Raw genomic sequence first — 18,315 nt, 5'->3', positions numbered from 1 at the left:
GGGTGGGGGGGGGGGGGGGTGGGGGGGGGGGGGGGTGGGGGGGGGGGGGGGTGGGGGGGGGGGGGGGTGGGGGGGGGGGGGGGTGGGGGGGGGGGGGGGTGGGGGGGGGGGGGGGTGGGGGGGGGGGGGGGTGGGGGGGGGGGGGGGTGGGGGGGGGGGGGGGTGGGGGGGGGGGGGGGTGGGGGGGGGGGGGGGTGGGGGGGGGGGGGGGTGGGGGGGGGGGGGGGTGGGGGGGGGGGGGGGTGGGGGGGGGGGGGGGTGGGGGGGGGGGGGGGTGGGGGGGGGGGGGGGTGGGGGGGGGGGGGGGTGGGGGGGGGGGGGGGTGGGGGGGGGGGGGGGTGGGGGGGGGGGGGGGTGGGGGGGGGGGGGGGTGGGGGGGGGGGGGGGTGGGGGGGGGGGGGGGTGGGGGGGGGGGGGGGTGGGGGGGGGGGGGGGTGGGGGGGGGGGGGGGTGGGGGGGGGGGGGGGTGGGGGGGGGGGGGGGTGGGGGGGGGGGGGGGTGGGGGGGGGGGGGGGTGGGGGGGGGGGGGGGTGGGGGGGGGGGGGGGTGGGGGGGGGGGGGGGTGGGGGGGGGGGGGGGTGGGGGGGGGGGGGGGTGGGGGGGGGGGGGGGTGGGGGGGGGGGGGGGTGGGGGGGGGGGGGGGTGGGGGGGGGGGGGGGTGGGGGGGGGGGGGGGTGGGGGGGGGGGGGGGTGGGGGGGGGGGGGGGTGGGGGGGGGGGGGGGTGGGGGGGGGGGGGGGTGGGGGGGGGGGGGGGTGGGGGGGGGGGGGGGTGGGGGGGGGGGGGGGTGGGGGGGGGGGGGGGTGGGGGGGGGGGGGGGTGGGGGGGGGGGGGGGTGGGGGGGGGGGGGGGTGGGGGGGGGGGGGGGTGGGGGGGGGGGGGGGTGGGGGGGGGGGGGGGTGGGGGGGGGGGGGGGTGGGGGGGGGGGGGGGTGGGGGGGGGGGGGGGTGGGGGGGGGGGGGGGTGGGGGGGGGGGGGGGTGGGGGGGGGGGGGGGTGGGGGGGGGGGGGGGTGGGGGGGGGGGGGGGTGGGGGGGGGGGGGGGTGGGGGGGGGGGGGGGTGGGGGGGGGGGGGGGTGGGGGGGGGGGGGGGTGGGGGGGGGGGGGGGTGGGGGGGGGGGGGGGTGGGGGGGGGGGGGGGTGGGGGGGGGGGGGGGTGGGGGGGGGGGGGGGTGGGGGGGGGGGGGGGTGGGGGGGGGGGGGGGTGGGGGGGGGGGGGGGTGGGGGGGGGGGGGGGTGGGGGGGGGGGGGGGTGGGGGGGGGGGGGGGTGGGGGGGGGGGGGGGTGGGGGGGGGGGGGGGTGGGGGGGGGGGGGGGTGGGGGGGGGGGGGGGTGGGGGGGGGGGGGGGTGGGGGGGGGGGGGGGTGGGGGGGGGGGGGGGTGGGGGGGGGGGGGGGTGGGGGGGGGGGGGGGTGGGGGGGGGGGGGGGTGGGGGGGGGGGGGGGTGGGGGGGGGGGGGGGTGGGGGGGGGGGGGGGTGGGGGGGGGGGGGGGTGGGGGGGGGGGGGGGTGGGGGGGGGGGGGGGTGGGGGGGGGGGGGGGTGGGGGGGGGGGGGGGTGGGGGGGGGGGGGGGTGGGGGGGGGGGGGGGTGGGGGGGGGGGGGGGTGGGGGGGGGGGGGGGTGGGGGGGGGGGGGGGTGGGGGGGGGGGGGGGTGGGGGGGGGGGGGGGTGGGGGGGGGGGGGGGTGGGGGGGGGGGGGGGTGGGGGGGGGGGGGGGTGGGGGGGGGGGGGGGTGGGGGGGGGGGGGGGTGGGGGGGGGGGGGGGTGGGGGGGGGGGGGGGTGGGGGGGGGGGGGGGTGGGGGGGGGGGGGGGTGGGGGGGGGGGGGGGTGGGGGGGGGGGGGGGTGGGGGGGGGGGGGGGTGGGGGGGGGGGGGGGTGGGGGGGGGGGGGGGTGGGGGGGGGGGGGGGTGGGGGGGGGGGGGGGTGGGGGGGGGGGGGGGTGGGGGGGGGGGGGGGTGGGGGGGGGGGGGGGTGGGGGGGGGGGGGGGTGGGGGGGGGGGGGGGTGGGGGGGGGGGGGGGTGGGGGGGGGGGGGGGTGGGGGGGGGGGGGGGTGGGGGGGGGGGGGGGTGGGGGGGGGGGGGGGTGGGGGGGGGGGGGGGTGGGGGGGGGGGGGGGTGGGGGGGGGGGGGGGTGGGGGGGGGGGGGGGTGGGGGGGGGGGGGGGTGGGGGGGGGGGGGGGTGGGGGGGGGGGGGGGTGGGGGGGGGGGGGGGTGGGGGGGGGGGGGGGTGGGGGGGGGGGGGGGTGGGGGGGGGGGGGGGTGGGGGGGGGGGGGGGTGGGGGGGGGGGGGGGTGGGGGGGGGGGGGGGTGGGGGGGGGGGGGGGTGGGGGGGGGGGGGGGTGGGGGGGGGGGGGGGTGGGGGGGGGGGGGGGTGGGGGGGGGGGGGGGTGGGGGGGGGGGGGGGTGGGGGGGGGGGGGGGTGGGGGGGGGGGGGGGTGGGGGGGGGGGGGGGTGGGGGGGGGGGGGGGTGGGGGGGGGGGGGGGTGGGGGGGGGGGGGGGTGGGGGGGGGGGGGGGTGGGGGGGGGGGGGGGTGGGGGGGGGGGGGGGTGGGGGGGGGGGGGGGTGGGGGGGGGGGGGGGTGGGGGGGGGGGGGGGTGGGGGGGGGGGGGGGTGGGGGGGGGGGGGGGTGGGGGGGGGGGGGGGTGGGGGGGGGGGGGGGTGGGGGGGGGGGGGGGTGGGGGGGGGGGGGGGTGGGGGGGGGGGGGGGTGGGGGGGGGGGGGGGTGGGGGGGGGGGGGGGTGGGGGGGGGGGGGGGTGGGGGGGGGGGGGGGTGGGGGGGGGGGGGGGTGGGGGGGGGGGGGGGTGGGGGGGGGGGGGGGTGGGGGGGGGGGGGGGTGGGGGGGGGGGGGGGTGGGGGGGGGGGGGGGTGGGGGGGGGGGGGGGTGGGGGGGGGGGGGGGTGGGGGGGGGGGGGGGTGGGGGGGGGGGGGGGTGGGGGGGGGGGGGGGTGGGGGGGGGGGGGGGTGGGGGGGGGGGGGGGTGGGGGGGGGGGGGGGTGGGGGGGGGGGGGGGTGGGGGGGGGGGGGGGTCCCTTGCTGTAGGCCGCCCTCCTTCGATCTTTCACCTTCTGCAATTTCAACCCCCGAGATTTTCTCTATCCACTAAATTGGGCGCCTGTCCTCGTTCTGCCCCCCTCGCTCCTTCACCCATGGCAAACTCTCGCGCGGCTGAGCCGCCCCTGTTCCCCTTGCTCCCGCCTTCATTTTCTGAAGCCACTGCGCTGCACCTCCGTCAGCACTATCGTAATGGCGGCGGGTTTCAAAACTCGCGCAGAACATTATTAGCCACGATCTGCAGAAGAAAGCGGAAAACTCCTGACGGAAGACGATGCCGATATTCATTTGCATTGTGCCCCATCCATTTCTACAGATACTGAGGGAGGATGGCATAGATTACGGCGGGTTGTCGTAGTAACGCAGCCCCTGAGCTATAATATCCTTACCGAAAGCTCCGCTTAAAGCAATGCTTGGGACGAGGGAGTCACTTAGCCCCTACGCGGGAGAGGCATGCTGGAAGCCATCAGCCATGAGGAACCACCCTAATGGTTCCAGATGACTGGAAAACCACCTTTCGCATGCTCCTGAGCCCTGCACAATTTGTGGTCTGGGGAAAGTGAGTTCCGCCAGCAATGCTTCAACAGAGCAAGCCACCTCTGGGCGGCGCCCTGCACCGCCGCTCAGCTTTTACGGCTTCGACAGCTTTTGCCAATCCCAACGATCAGATTGTACTTGCCTGGGAGGCCACCCTTCTACGCCGTGCGCTTCTGGAGTGCCGCTACTATAAGGCATTTGTCAAAGTCCCCAATGCCGGCCAGCCAACCCAGAGTTTCTCCTCCATCCGGCAGAAACCCCAAAGAGCCCTATGCTGAATTTGTGAACAGGCTCCAGGAAGGCGCTCAAGAGGCAGGTAGATAGCCAGGAGGCCCAAAACGAGCTCCTGGGCATGCGCCTCGCATAAAGCGGAGAACGCTTCCATGGAGTGCCGCAGGGCAATCACGCAGGCCTAGGCAAAAATCCTGAACTGGCCGACGCATGCTTAAAGGCTTGCCAAGGACATTGGATCCTCCATGCCCACTGCTAGCCTCCTGCGCGCAGCACTCTCCACCGGCGCGAGACAGTCTCAGGATGACTGCTTTAACTTTCACGGCAGACCCGGACACTTCCGAAGGGAGTGTAGGCAGCCTCGGCCGGGGGCCTACAACCCCGATGGAGGAGGGTCCTCCCCCAGGAGGAGAAGGCCACCAAAACCCGGGTGCCCACGTTGCCCAGAAGGGCTTCCCACTGGGAGAAACGACTGCCCGTCCGGGGAAACTCCCGCCCGGCGCCTCTCCCCAGCCCAGGACCAAGGAGGAGAGTACTTCAGAGCAGACTCCAAACGCCAAGCTGCCCTCTGCCAAAACCACCCCCCCCTCGTGGCATCTGGCTGCGCGCGCATGCACCTCCAGCCCATCTCCTTTAAGTTCCCCACGAGGTTCTTGTCGCCCCATAACTCCAGTATGACGGCAGCCCATCCCTACCCGGGATAATTGGGCTGGAGTGCTGCCAAAGGCCCTCCGCCGCTGAACAGGGGACTGATGTTCATCGTCCCCGGAGGTGATCGACTTCCCACGCACCAAGGACCCATCCACCTTCCAGGTCCTGGACAAACATCCCACAGGAGCTGCCCGCCGCTGAGCCAGCTGCGCTCAGCTGATTCTTCTTGCCCCATGCGCTGCCCGCTGCCGCACTCCAATAAAGGCTAGCCTGAGCCCCAGCAGCCAACAATATGGCGCCAGCCTACACCACCGTCGCGAGCGGTGGAGACGCTTACTCGGGGAGCTTCGGCCCATATCTGGAGCTTCCGCCATAGAAGGATGTAAGTTCAAGGGCCTGGTGGACACCGCCGCTGATGTTACCGGGCCATCCAGAGCAGCCGAGTGGCCCGACCAGTGGCCCGACCGAGGCTTGCCCGCTCATCGGGGGGGTGGGGGGGAGGCAAACCGGGCTGAGACGGAGGGCATCCATGGGCTCACGGTCAACAGCCCCGGACTTGAGCGGCAGCTGCAGTCCATGCCCCATCGTTTCTAGACATCCATGTCAATCTCTGGGGAAGAGACCTCATGAGTCAGGTTAAAACGACTCTGGTCTGGGATGGATAAAGCCGTCACGGATCATTGCTTCCAATCGTGCCTCCCGAAATTGCCTCTCCTAATTTCCCCCACAGGAAAACTGTTTCCCTCTCTCCTCCCCCTTTTCCCTCTGTTCTTTCGGGACCAGTAAAGGCGGGAGGGCCAATTGGCTGACTGGCCCTCCCTGGATTGGGTAAAAATCTGGGCCTATCCTGATACCGCGCAGCACAATGTCAGGACAGGCCCCAGTTTAAAAAAAAGGGGCTGCCGCCATTATGCCCCTAATACCCAAACCGTTTGGGTTATGGCTGCTGGCCCAGCGCCTGGCAACTTTATCGTCAGTACCATGTTAAAGGCCAGGCTACAGCACGTAAACTTTCGCCCCTTAAGGAGGCGGTCTCGGCGGGCTGCAGTTCCCCGAGATAATTCGATCACAAAAATTTAGCACCATCCAGCTTCCTGCATTAGCCACCAAGGTCACGGTAAGTGCAACTCCCTTTGCAAAGAAACCCCCCCTTCCTTTCTCCTTTGTTGTGTGCGAGGAATTTGCCTCTAATTGCCTGATTGCTTCATTCCCCGGATGCAATTCCATCCCCAAAGGAAGGTGCGCTTCCAAAGCCCCCTTTTGTGTTGCTGGATTAAGAGTATGCATACCCACAATCCCCAGGACTTCGCCTGTTCCCTCCCCTCGAGGCTCGGACCCTCGCCTTGACGCACCCTGATGACGCTCTGAAGCCAATTCCCACCAGGGTCGCCTACCTCCTGCCCTCCCTGTCAAACAACTAAAGAAAGAGGAGTGTAGGCGGCCCCAGGCGGCCCTAGGCGGGTTGCATTAAAAGCAACCTTCACAGGCTGCAAAACAAGCCTTCTTCCTTCCCATATTAAATCTAAACACTAACTTCGATCCCAATCTCCCCGCCATCCGGCTCTCAGAACTGAGCTTGGCGGGACCCGGCCCCCCCGTAACCTGGGAAAGGGGTGTGTTAGCCTCAGTCCCTCTTCCTACAGGACTTCCGTGGACTCCGATTCGCCATGACAAGGCTGGAACCCATGGAATGGCGCCAGGAGGAAACCAACCTCTATCCCGGAGATGGAACGCATCTCTCTAGAGGATCCCGCCCAGCGATCCCAGCAGGAACATGCCACGCCAACGCCCCAAAGACCCGAATGACCTGGGGGGGAGACGTCAAGGCGACTCACCAGCCAGGCCCCTAACGCCAATGCGCCAGCAAGACCACCCCGAGACACCCGAGGAACCTCTGTGCCGCCCTCTTTGCGATCATCACCACCTCAACTCCAGCTGACCACCATCCTTTGCCTGCTCTGTGCTGCTTCCTGCCGATGGCGATCGGCCACCCCTGGAAAGCTTTTCACCAGACCAACATCTGGGAGCAGTTTGCTGCCAGCTGCCAACGATCCCTCATCTTTCTGCCTGGGCCAGTACCACAGGGAGTCGGGAGCCTGCTGGAGCTCTCTGCCTGCTCCCCCCCCCGTCTGCAAAGCACTCCGGAGACTTCCCTAGCGGAGTCTGGGCTGAAGCCCCTTCATGAATGCCTCTATCCATCAGATATTCTATGAGCGCCGACTGGGGACCCGTCGTCCAAACCCTCCCGGCTGGCGCTCTTTCCCTTGTCACCAAGACGGTCGCTAACCACGGAAGCTCCAACACCTGCGCGCCAGCATCACCGGGCGCCAGCCGAACGGAGGAACCGACCCGGACCCGCTTCACGGGCTTTCGGCCAGTTGGAACTGCACACACATGGAGGACATTCCCCCCCCCGTGTTCGGAAACATCCTGCTCCCCAGGGGCTGGTTCTGGACCTCGCGGGGAGGGGCGTTTAACTACATCCCTCGCCCGACTCCCTGCCGGAACTCTTTGCTGCCTCAGCCGCCTCACCATTGTCCTACCCCAGGCTCCACCCCGGGAGCCCGGACGCCCGCCGCCGCCCGCTCCGCCTCTGCCTTTCGAAGCTCCCTCCTGTCGGAGCCGGACGCTGTCGCCTCTCTCCTCGGGCGGAGTTCGTCTCCCTCGCCCAACTTCCCTAGTGGGAGTCCCCGGACTTCGCTTCCTACAATGCTAAGACTATTGGCCGGCTGGCCTGGTGCTCCCTTCGCGGGGATCCATCAACTCTACCTCCACCGGGCTTCTGGATGCCCTGGCCTCCGAGCAGCAGGAACTTTTCGTCAAGCGACCCTAGACAATCGTGTCAGCTATTGATTATTTGTTGTTGTTACATCACCAAAGGTTGTGAGAATGTACATAATATGTGTTGTTTTTAATCTTTCTGATAATTCCCAGTTGATCCACATGAAAGTCGTGAGCTGCAAGAAGTTGTATCTAATCCTGGAAGTATGATGTTTTGCCCCATTGGTGAGTGGAAGCCCTCTGGAGCTGGCTGCGTCGGAGGATGGTTGAGTGCTATTGTACAGCTCTGCATTGGTTTTAATTGTGTGCCTTGTTATCCGGATCTTGTTTACTAGTTCAATGCGTGTCTAATATTGCCTGTAACGTGGTGTAAAGAAACCCCTACGCATTTCCCTTACCCCGCAACCTAAAGTTCTAATGTTGCACAAGCAGCTTGTAGCCAGCTTGACCGGTAAACGGCCGGAGGAGAGACAAGCTGATCCCTTTTAAATAAAGCCCCTAAGCGTTTCGGCCCCGTTTGGTACCTAAAATGTAAAAAAGGGAGGGAGATGTAGTAGTGCACTGCCGACCCAGCAGTGCTCGTAGTAGAGCGTTGGAACGCTCCAGCGGACCTGCGCCTGTGCCGGGTCGCATCGCACCCCCACTTCCTCATCCCCCCATGAGTCCGCGGGTCGTGGAACTTCGTCTGGCTCAATCACCGGCGCGAGGGACAAATGGTCTTGCTCCCCAGGTGAGGATTAGGCTCAGGCAGCGTCACGGCTCTTCTCCAAGACGTAGCCAGATGAGGAATCATGCATCACCCTGATGATCTCCCGACCTCCTGCTCTCCCGGAACTCCCCCCAGTCCTCCCTCCTACACGCCCCCGATAGAGTAACAATAAAAGGTGCCAGGAACTGACGCAGACGGGAGACTTCGCTAGGAACACGGATTCCTCCTCCGGTCTCCCGCTGCCTGGCGATCTCCACCAGATGTTAACCTCCGCGTCTCGTCCTACGTTCTATGACAGCTGACCGGCTGTTAAGAGTGCGACTACAGTAGAGTTTATGGCAAGACGTTTTTCCATGCTCGGTTGTCAAACTACATTTGGAAATCTGCTGCCAAATAGAATAGACGTATTGGGGCAAGCACTCCCGGTTTTGATTTTAAGTACAGTTGTGCCGTTCTGGGTTTTGCAAACGTTGATACTGTCAGTAATCTGCATTGTCTCAGTAGTTGGCTTTAATCACTGTTTTGTTGATGGATTCTTTATTGTGAGCTGCTTCGGAGTGCATAGGTTCATCTTCCTCGAAGTTTTCACAACTAGAAAGGGGCACACTTCTTCCCTCGATCTGAGGACCAGGATATTCATCTTAGGACAGTAACCAACTCCCTCTAAACTGAACTGTGTTTCTGAATGTAGTGGACTTCTAATAATCTGGCTTGGATCTGGTGCCATTTAAGTAGATTAAATGGGACTTTTCTCCACCTCTTTTCTAACACGTTCTCTTATGCCCACTGAAATTGGGCCTCTTTGGATCACTGGACACTTCCAGGCATATCATCAAAGTGAAGGGGGGGGCTCTTTTTTATTATTATTATTATTATTATTATTATTATTATTATTATTATTATTATTATTATTATTATTATTATTATTATTACTATTATTATTATTATTATTATTATTATTATTATTATTATTATTATTATTATTATTATTATTATTATTATTATATTTGATAAACCGCCCTACCCCGAAGAATACAACAGCAATATAACAAGACAATAAAACAAATCGAATAGCCCCAATTAAAACAATACAAAACCTTAAAACTATTAAAACTATAGCAGCAGTAACCTACAAAAATGAATAATAATAAAAGGCGTCTGGGATTATAGGGCGGGTATCTGATGAAAGTGCTGTTCCCCTTCTTTTGCTAGTTGAAAAGGTATCCCCCTCGGAGGGTGTGGATCTCTAAACGTAATCAGATCGATGGAGTGGGTAGGTAGGTAGGTGCGGAGTGCAGATGGGTAGATGGGTAGATAGATAGATGGGTAGATAGATAGGTAGATGGGTAGATAGATGGGTAGATAGATGGGTAGATAGATGGGTAGATAGATGGGTAGATAGATGGGTAGATAGATAGATAGATGGGTAGATAGATAGATGGGTAGATAGATGGGTAGATAGATAGATAGATAGATAGATAGATAGATAGATAGATAGATAAAAAGTGGTGGTGACGTTCCAGGGCTGGGTTTTGCCATTTGACCACTTGATACCAAACAGAGAAGAAGAGTTGCTGTGGGTTTTCCGGGCTGTGTGGCCGTGGTCTGGTAGGTCTTGTTCCTAATGTTTCTCCTGCATCTGTGACTGGCATCTTCAGAGGTGTATCACAGAGAGACTTCTCTCTGTGATACACCTCTGTGATACCAGACTTCTCTCTGTGATACGCCTCTGTAAATGCCGGCCACAGATGCAGGCGAAACGTTAGGAACAAGACCTATCAGACCACAGCCACACGGCCCGGAAAACCCACCGCCACCAGTTGAATCCGGCCGTGAAAGCCTTTGACAATACAGAGAAGAAGAGAGCGCTCTTACGTTTAGAACGGCCGTTGGCTCAAACTGCATCTGGCCGTGAGCAAAGACGCAGGACCCTTGAAGCCAGGGAGCGTACACAGCCCCGAACGCAAACTTCACCCAGCCCGTGTCAGACAGGCCCCACATCATTGCCTCGGGATCCAGCCCCATCCAGTCCCTGTCAATAAGGAAGCAAAAATAACCTGTTTTGTTAGCTTGCATTGAAGTGTAATGAGTCGAACGAATAATTTGCAGCAGGGGAAAAGCAGCTCCTGTGAAAGAGACATCCGTACTTTTTGACCCTAGGGCCAGTTTGACATAAAGCATTTGGGGGGCCAGGCAGGCTTGGGGGTCTGGTGGTGGGAGATGCCACTGAGTCGCTGCCAGTGGGGTTTTCAAGGCAAGAGATGGTTTGCTGTTGCCTGCATATCCACCCCAGTCTTCCTTGGGGGTCTCTTGTCTTAGTACTAACTGTGGGTGATGCTGCAGAGCTTCTGAGCTGGCAGGAGATGGACTAGCCAGGAGGTGTCCAGTATGTGTGGCTGTAAAGTGCTGTCAAGTGGCAACCAAATGGTGGCAACCAAGTAGGGTTTCCAAGGCAAGAGACAAACAACCGTGGCTTGCCATTGCCTTCCTCTGCATAGCGGCCCTGGTGTTTCTGGCTGGGCTCTCATCAACGTACTAACCAGGGCCGACCCTGCTGAGCTTCTGAGATGAGATCACGCTAGGTTGAGCCATACAGGTCAGGGCCCAGGACCTATAAAGGGGACTTACAGAGAGCCAGCATGGTGTAGTGGTTAAGAGCAGGTGGATTCTAATCTGGGTTTGATTCCCCACTCCTCCACTTGAGTGGCGGAGGCTTATCTGGTGAACCATATATGTTTCCGCACTCCTTCATTCCTGCTGGGTTACCTAGGGCTAGTCACAGCTCTCTCTGAACTCTCTCAGTCCCACCTACCTCGCAAGGTGTCTGTTGTGGGGAGAGGAAGGGAAAGGGGCTTGTAGGCCACCTTGAGTCTCCTTACAGGAGAGAAAGGTGGGATATAAATCCAAGCTCCTCCTCCTCCTTCTACTACTACTAATCTTCCCTTTATAGAGAGGACCTCTGGGGCACATAGGACGTCACATCACTTTGACCTGCCCTTGTCTACTTCTGACCTGGCCTAACCCCTTTGCAGCCCCTAGTTTGGTCTAGAAAAAACCACACCCCTCTTGTGTGCTGGTTGAAAAGGGTCCCTAGGTTGGTGAGCCATAGTTTGGGTTCCCCTCCACAATATTTGCAAATGCCCCTCTAGTTTTCAGTCACTTTTTAGCTCAAGGATGGGTCTAGATTAGGAAATTCTTCGTGTTCCTCAATAGTCATGCAGTTGCGTAGCCTCACCCAGACAATGCCGGTCCCTGTTTTGGGCTGTGTTCAAGGATCACAGCATCAGACAAAATGGCTTCTAACCACAAAACCTCATTGATCTTTTGCTCTTGAAGGGTCTGAGACGGCCCTCCTGTGCTCCCCTCTCTGGAAATGGGAAGAGATACCTCCCAGCTACTGCCAGTCCCAGTCCAAGATTGCAGCAGGAATGTTCCACCATTTTGGGGTAACCCGTTGTGCCGCTGGTGAAGTAGATGGTCATCGGGTCTTGGCTTCTTGTCTTGACGGGTTGATGCTGATCAGACGCAGCTCTTTAAAGTGGAAAAGAAGACACGTTACATGCGTTGCGCTAATCGTATTTGTCGACAGCCATACGTACCCCATGGCCGATGGCGGGCCACGTTCACAGATGCCCCGTGAGCAAACCACACACACAATTTAGCTCCCCTCCCTGGGCAGACATCTCCTCTTCTTCCTGCCTTTTTTCTCCCACATGTCCTGTCTTTACCACCCCTTTCCAGTGCCCTCTGGCCCTCAAAGAGTTTTTCTCTATGGTTTTAACTCTGGCTCATTGTTGGTCCTGTATCATTTCTAACACACCACTGAAGATGGTGGCAAATAACTGGAACTTGAAATCCGAAGCCGTGCAGGGGGCAGGCGAAGTACCACTGTTCTACCGTGGCATTAATTCCAGGAGTCCATGTGTTAGATTAGAAATAGAATCTGATATGGGAACGATTTCTAATTTCTCATTCCCGGTACTTCAGGCCCCAGTGCCTCGTTCTGATTTTAACTTACTCTTTGCGTAGACCGAAACTGCGATTCTGAAAGTTCATGGTGTTTCCTGTCTCCTCACGCCCAGTTTTCCTCTCATAAAATGCACATATTAGTTGTGCGTCAGCGTTATCCCTGCACGGTCAAGGGTCTTCCTCAGGGGTCTCAGAGCAACCAGGTCCTCTCGGCCTGATGTACCTCAGTGGCTAGTGAAATGGAAGGGGGAGGGGCCATAGATGACCCTCCCTAGAGCGCGCCTCATAGTTTTGGAGCATAGAATTCACTGGTCTTGGTTCTGCAGAGGAAATGCTACTGGGAGGTATATACCCGCATCCACACCATATATTTTATGACAGAGTGGCTCTATTTGTACCAACTTTCAGATCCTTTAATTCACTTGCGCTTTTGTCATTGTAGACAGCACTGACGCTTCCCCGGTGCCCCCAGGCCAGCCCCTACACCAGCTACCAGGTTGAGAAATACCTGGAGGTCGGGATGAAGCCTGAGGAGGGTGGGATTTGGGGAGAGGAGGGACTTCAGTGAGGTATAATGCCGTAAAGTCCACCTTTCAAAGCAGCCATGTTCCCCAGGTACTAGGTAGGCAGTAGGATCCGGGCGGAGCATTCTACAACAAAGAACACCTGGCACATTGCACTCTGGGGCAGAGGTATATACAACCCTTCTAACATCTTTTAGAAGGAGCAGCAGTGGCGTCGTGGTTAAGAGCTGGTGTGCTCTAATCTGGAGGGACCGGGCTTGATTCCCCGCTTCCGCCTGAGCTGTGGAGGCTTATCCGGGGAATTCAGATTAGCCTGTGCACTCCCACACACGCACTGGGTGACCTTGGGCTAGTCACAGTTCTTTGGAGCTCTCTCAGCCCCTCCTACCTCATAGGGCCGTGGTGGCGAACCTTTGGCACTCCAGATGTTATGGACTACAATTCCCATCAGCCCCTGCCAGCATGGCCAATTGGCTATGCAGGCAAGGGCTGATGGGAATGGTAGTCCATAACATCTGGAGTGCCAAAGGTTCGCCATCACTGTCATAGGGTGTTTCTTGTGAGGCGGGGAAGGGAAAGGAGATTGTAAGCCCCTTTGAGTCTCCTGTAGGAGAGAAAGGGGGGGATATAAATCCAACTCTTCTTCTTTTTCTGAAACAGATTATAAAACTGTGCACACGTGCAAAATATGTGTGTTGACCCTGTTCAGACAACATCATGTTCATACATTTCGTGAGCATCATGGGTGGCACATGCTCTCAGCATGCACCATTTGCCAAGCACTTTTTCTTGACCCCCTCCCACCCCCACCCCTCCCCAGCAAAATGTCATCTGCAGTAGGAGCCATATTCACTTGAGCAGGCTGTCGAAATGTAGCCACCCTTCTCTCCCGCCTTCGGAGACCAGGATCCGGCTTTTCAGGAAGCGGCAGTCGGACGCCACGGAGTCTACTAAGGGCGCCACGGCATCATTTGTTACGACAGCTTTGACTTTGGAGGCCTGAAGCCTGTACAGGATGTCTTTAGCCGTCAACAGGACTGTCGCGGGAAGGAAGACAATGCCTGGGAGTCAAGCAAAACGCAGCTGAAAGAAACCAAGACAAGATCTGCTGCAGCCCAGCCCTCCTAGTTCAGAGCGCACGGAGCTACCACTGACCTGCTCTCATGCAGCCCACGGTTACGACCCACCACTCCGGTATCCGTGGCAGGATGACGAGCACCCTGTCTCCTTTGTGTAGATCGCAAGAGGCGGAGAGCACGTTGGCAGCTCTCCGGGATAAGGCTCCCAGCTCCTCAAAGCTCCACCGAACCTCTTCTCCCTTTTCACTTATCCACCACAATGCCGGTTTAGAAGGTCTCTTTCCATCCTATTGGATGTACAAAAGAAAAGGGACGTAGGAAACCATTAAGAAATCTTCTGTGGTGTTATCGGATTCTATCCCCAAACCTGGTCTTGCTGTTGGGACTTTGAAATATGGCGAGGAATTACGGTTGTGGGATCCAGAGCTATGTGTCATTGGGCCAGTCCCAAACTCTCTGCCTGGCCTACCTCGCAGGGATAGAGGCGAGGAGAACGATGGAGGCTGCCCCGAGTCCCCGTTTGGGAGAAAGTCAGGATATCAATGAAGCAAATAAATAAAGTTCAGTCTGGAGAAACCCCAGCCCCCCCCCCCCCCCGCTCAGCCTCGAAGCAAACTGGGCAACTTTGGCCCAGTCACTCTCCCAGCCCGGCCTACCTTACAGGGCTGTTGGGAAGATAAAATGAAACAGTTCAGTGGAAATGGTTTACCAAAATGAATCTCTTGACCCTAAAACCATCCCAATCTAACTGTTAAAAGCAGCGACTGGGGTGGGGTTACCAGGTTCTTTTCCCTGCAGTTAGAAGAATGCTAAATTCAGGTATCCCTGAATTAGACAGAGAGCATAGGTAGTCACCTTGGTCCCTGAAACAATAGCTTTCATTAAGACCAGCTGAAACAACGCAACACACCTTTTCTTTCTGGCTCCATTTATCCAGCACATCACTTGCGAAATTAAAATTCTCAGGAACTTCCCTGAAGAGGGCGCCGTAGTCTGCGAAATCCGTAGATGCCGCTCGGCTGCAAATCTTAATCCTGTAAGGGGCACCGAAAGACCTGAGGACTGGCAACCTGGCGAGAAGCTTCATCCTACTCCCGGTGGCTTATTTTACCTTTCAGAGAAACACAGAATGAAAGAGATGACGCCCCGTTCGGCTTCAAAACCAAACACGGATGTCTTGGGCAGCTGGGAAGTCATTGCATTTGAGCAGGTTCCAGTAGATGTTCAGTCAGTAGCCGTGATGCTTCCCAAAGGCAGAAATTCTGACCCTCAAATGTAATGTTCAACTTGTTCAGGGCCCCATTCAACTTATGGGGAGGGCTAGCAGGAATGAAAGCAACTTGTCCATGAATATGCTGAAAAAGATTTATGGTACATTTGTGTGTGTGTTGTGCCGTCAAGTCTCAGCTGACTTATAATGACCCCGTAGGCAAGAGACATTGGGAGGTGGTTTGCCATTTCTTGCCTTTGCGTGGGCTGACAGAATTCCGAGAGAACCGTGATTGACCCAAGATCACCCAGCCCGCTTCTAGTGGAGGAGTAAGGAATCGAACCCAGTTCTCCAGATTAGAGTCCACTGTTCTTAACCACCACGCTGTGATAACTGCATGTAACTGATGCTTATTGCGCTCTCCCTGCAATGAGTCCCGACTTTGTTCATTGCATCATGGCTGCTTTGAGTCTCATTTCTTTCATGGCTATCTCAAGGCCTGTATTTTATTTTGGATTCCTAGATCATCTTATCTTTATAATTTCCGCCCTAGCCGAGAAACAAATCAGTGCATTATAATACAATAATAATAATAGCTGAGTGCCATTAAGTTGGAGCCAATTTTCGGGAACTCCTCATTGGGATTTTCAAGGCAGGAGGAATGCTGGACTTCCATCTAAGCACTAACCAAGCTTAGCTTCCAAACTCTGATGAGTGAAGGGTAATTTGGGCTCTTCGGGCCGCTATTATTATATAAACCTACCCCAAAACTAAAAGGAAAAGGTAATATTAAAAGGGAGGGAGGTTTATAATGCGCAGGTATCTTACCAAATAGTCAGGTCCCGCATGCCGGATCGTAGAGCACCAAAAACGAAAATCTCCAGAAATGAACTTGGAGAAGTAGCCAGCGCTCAGCACAAATCAGTAAATATTAACTTTTAATCTGTCATCTGAAAAATCCAAATTGTCTGCCTTATGTACAGTTCTGCAGTTCATGGTAAACCTTCGACCCCATGTACACCGGCCGTCCCCTCTCGTCTTCCAACTGTTCTCTAACTATCCTGGTTAAATTTTAGATTAGTTGATGTTAAAATCCCATTTACCTTTTCTCACCGCGGTTGCAATTCATCAGCGCTGCAGGTCCTCCCAAACACGTGCGAAGTCGAAACTTACGTGCTGTTCGCAGGCCTCACTTTGAAATGATCAGGGTTTTGAATGTATATATCTATATAACAGTCCTTCAAGCACTTGATGGTGGCTATCATGTCACCTCAGTTGTCTCCGTTCTAGGCAGAGGAATGGGCCCCCTTTGGCCAACTAGAAGGCTGAGCTGGGAATTATGGGGATTGGGTATGGGGGCTATAGAAAGGAGATGAATTGAGCAAGACTGAGTGAAAAAGCTGGATGGATGCAAGCCAGTATGTTGTAATCCCCCCCCTCCCCATTGTCTTGTGATATGTTGATAGCTTTGTAGGTTGTATAATGTGTGAACCAACACACATGGTACTGGGCATAGATGTAGACAGAATATTGGACCGGTGTCCAGATTTTATTCAACATTCCTTGCCTTCTAATCTTAGTCTTGCTTAGTTACTGATTTTTAATAAATAAACTGGCAAAGGTTACAGATCAGAGCCTTTTGCAAGTATCTTCTCCTCCTCAAGACTCGGTATCTTGACTTCCTTCCTTGTACGGGCTGACAGTATCTACCCTGTTAATGTTTGGACCAACTCTGTGTCTAAAGTTCACAACTGACAGGACAGTCACTTCTGACCGTAAGATCCGTCCATCGACTATTCTCAAAGTCACCGTTTTCAAAAATACAGAAGTCTTTTGAAAGAGATGCAGCGGAAAATGTCAGCTGTCAGACAGTGACTGTGCAGAGAAAGTGGACAGAGGTTACTTCCACACTGGGACGTGACGTCCCTCCCAGCAAGAAGTCTCTGCATTGAAAGAGGACAGTATCTTGCTCGCCTGAGCATGGCTCAGGGGATCTTGATCCGGTTCAAAGGGGGAACTGCAGTGTGCTTGTAGGCGGAGTGGCTGCTGGAACACACCACCCACAGATACTACATGGAGAGGGGTGGCAGGGCCAGGCCAAACATGTCCAAGGCTAGGACTCCTAAGTACCTCCCCCCACATTGCAGGGAATAGGGAAGATGGCATCCCCGGACCAATGGGGAGGTCGGAAGATGGTACCTGCCCCCTTTCCTGCGCTAAGGAAAGAAGCAGCAGCAGAAAGGGCAGTCCTTTGCAGACTTCAGCTGGAAGAACTCTGCGTGGAAGGGTCGCCCTGGCCTCTGGCAGGGATGAGGGGTGGGGTTGCCAGACATAGGCTGGGAAACTTCTGGAGATTTGGGGGCAAACCCTGGGGAGAAGAAGAGCAGGGGCCTTTCCACACTTTCCCCTCGGCCGCCATCGCTGCACGCAATTCCCAGTGTGCCGCATCCCTGGCGCGCACCCGGGCGTCCCCACGACCCCACGCTCTGCGCGGGGTCATCAAAAGGCGCCCTTTGCAAGAGCACCAGGGATGCCTCGCGCTGAGGGGGCGCGACAGCGGCAGCGTCGGGGCGGCTGCGCTGTCGCCGCCCCTCTCGTGGGGAGTGCCAGGGGACCCCGCGCTACTCTCCTCAAGTAGCGCGGGGCTTAAGCTAAGTGGGGAAAGACCCAAGAAGAGTTTGGATTTATACCCCATCTTTCTCAGTAAGGAGACTCAATGTGGTTTACAAGCTCCTTTCCCTTCCTCTCCCCACAACAGACACCTTGTGAGGTAGGTGGGGCTGAGAGAGTCCTGAGAGAACTGTGACTAGCCCAAGGTCACACAGCAGGGGTGTAGGAGTGCAGAAACACATATGGTTCACTAGATAAGACTCTGCCACTTGGGTGGAGGAGTGGGGAATCAAACCCGGTTCTCCAGATTAGAATCCACCTGCTCTTAACCACTAACCATGCTGGACGCAGTGGGATACAATGCCACAGAGCCCAGCCTCCAAAGAATCAGTTTTCTCAAGGGGATGAACTTCAATCCCCCAGGTCTCACCTGGAGAGTGGCATCCCTACTTGGAGATTTGGAGATGGAGCCCAGGGAAGGCGAGGACCTCAATAGGGTACAGTGGCATAGAGTCAGCCCTCCAAAGCAGCCGTTTCCCCAGGAGAACTGATCTCTCTAGTCTGGAAACTGAGCTGTAGTTCTAGGGCAGGGGTCTGCAAACTGCGGCTCTCCAGATGTTCATGGACTACAAATGCCATCAGCCCCTGCCAGCATAGCCAATTGGCCATGCTGGCAGGGGCTGATGGGAATTGTAGTCCATGAACATCTGGAGAGCCGCAGGTTGCAGACCCCTGCTCCAGGGGAATCCTCAGGTTGCATGTGAGGAATTGTGGGCAAGGGAGATGAAATAGGCTCAGAGCCACTCGATGCGGACGGGAGGTGACTAGGAGCATTTGCATTTGCATACCAGTGAACAGGTTGCCGAAGGAGGAAATGATCAAATGGTCAGGGAGGGTTCAAAACCAGGAACAACCCAGTGTCCCTGATTTAATTTCTTCTTTATGTCCATTAACACTTGTGT

At 58.8% G+C, this 18,315-nt stretch overlaps 1 protein-coding gene across 1 annotated transcript; it reads right to left on the bottom strand.

The window, feature by feature from the left end:
- Positions 1-8,458: 8,458 nt before the first annotated feature.
- LOC125431426 (acyl-coenzyme A synthetase ACSM4, mitochondrial-like) lies at positions 8,459-15,695 on the bottom strand. Its single transcript, XM_048494192.1, has 7 exons — positions 15,572-15,695; positions 14,444-14,644; positions 13,610-13,820; positions 13,308-13,515; positions 11,349-11,492; positions 9,837-9,993; positions 8,459-8,581 (listed from the first exon to the last, which is right to left on the bottom strand). The coding sequence occupies exons 2-7, from the start codon at positions 14,618-14,620 to the stop codon at positions 8,459-8,461; spliced, it is 1,020 nt and encodes a 339-aa protein (XP_048350149.1). The 5' UTR covers positions 14,621-14,644; positions 15,572-15,695.
- Positions 15,696-18,315: the final 2,620 nt, after the last annotated feature.

Source organism: Sphaerodactylus townsendi, linkage group LG04 (assembly GCF_021028975.2).
Source record: "Sphaerodactylus townsendi isolate TG3544 linkage group LG04, MPM_Stown_v2.3, whole genome shotgun sequence".
Classification (NCBI taxonomy): Eukaryota; Metazoa; Chordata; class Lepidosauria; order Squamata; family Sphaerodactylidae; genus Sphaerodactylus; species Sphaerodactylus townsendi.
The sequence above is the reverse complement of the archived record's forward strand: the minus strand, read 5'-3'. Positions and strand labels throughout refer to the sequence as shown.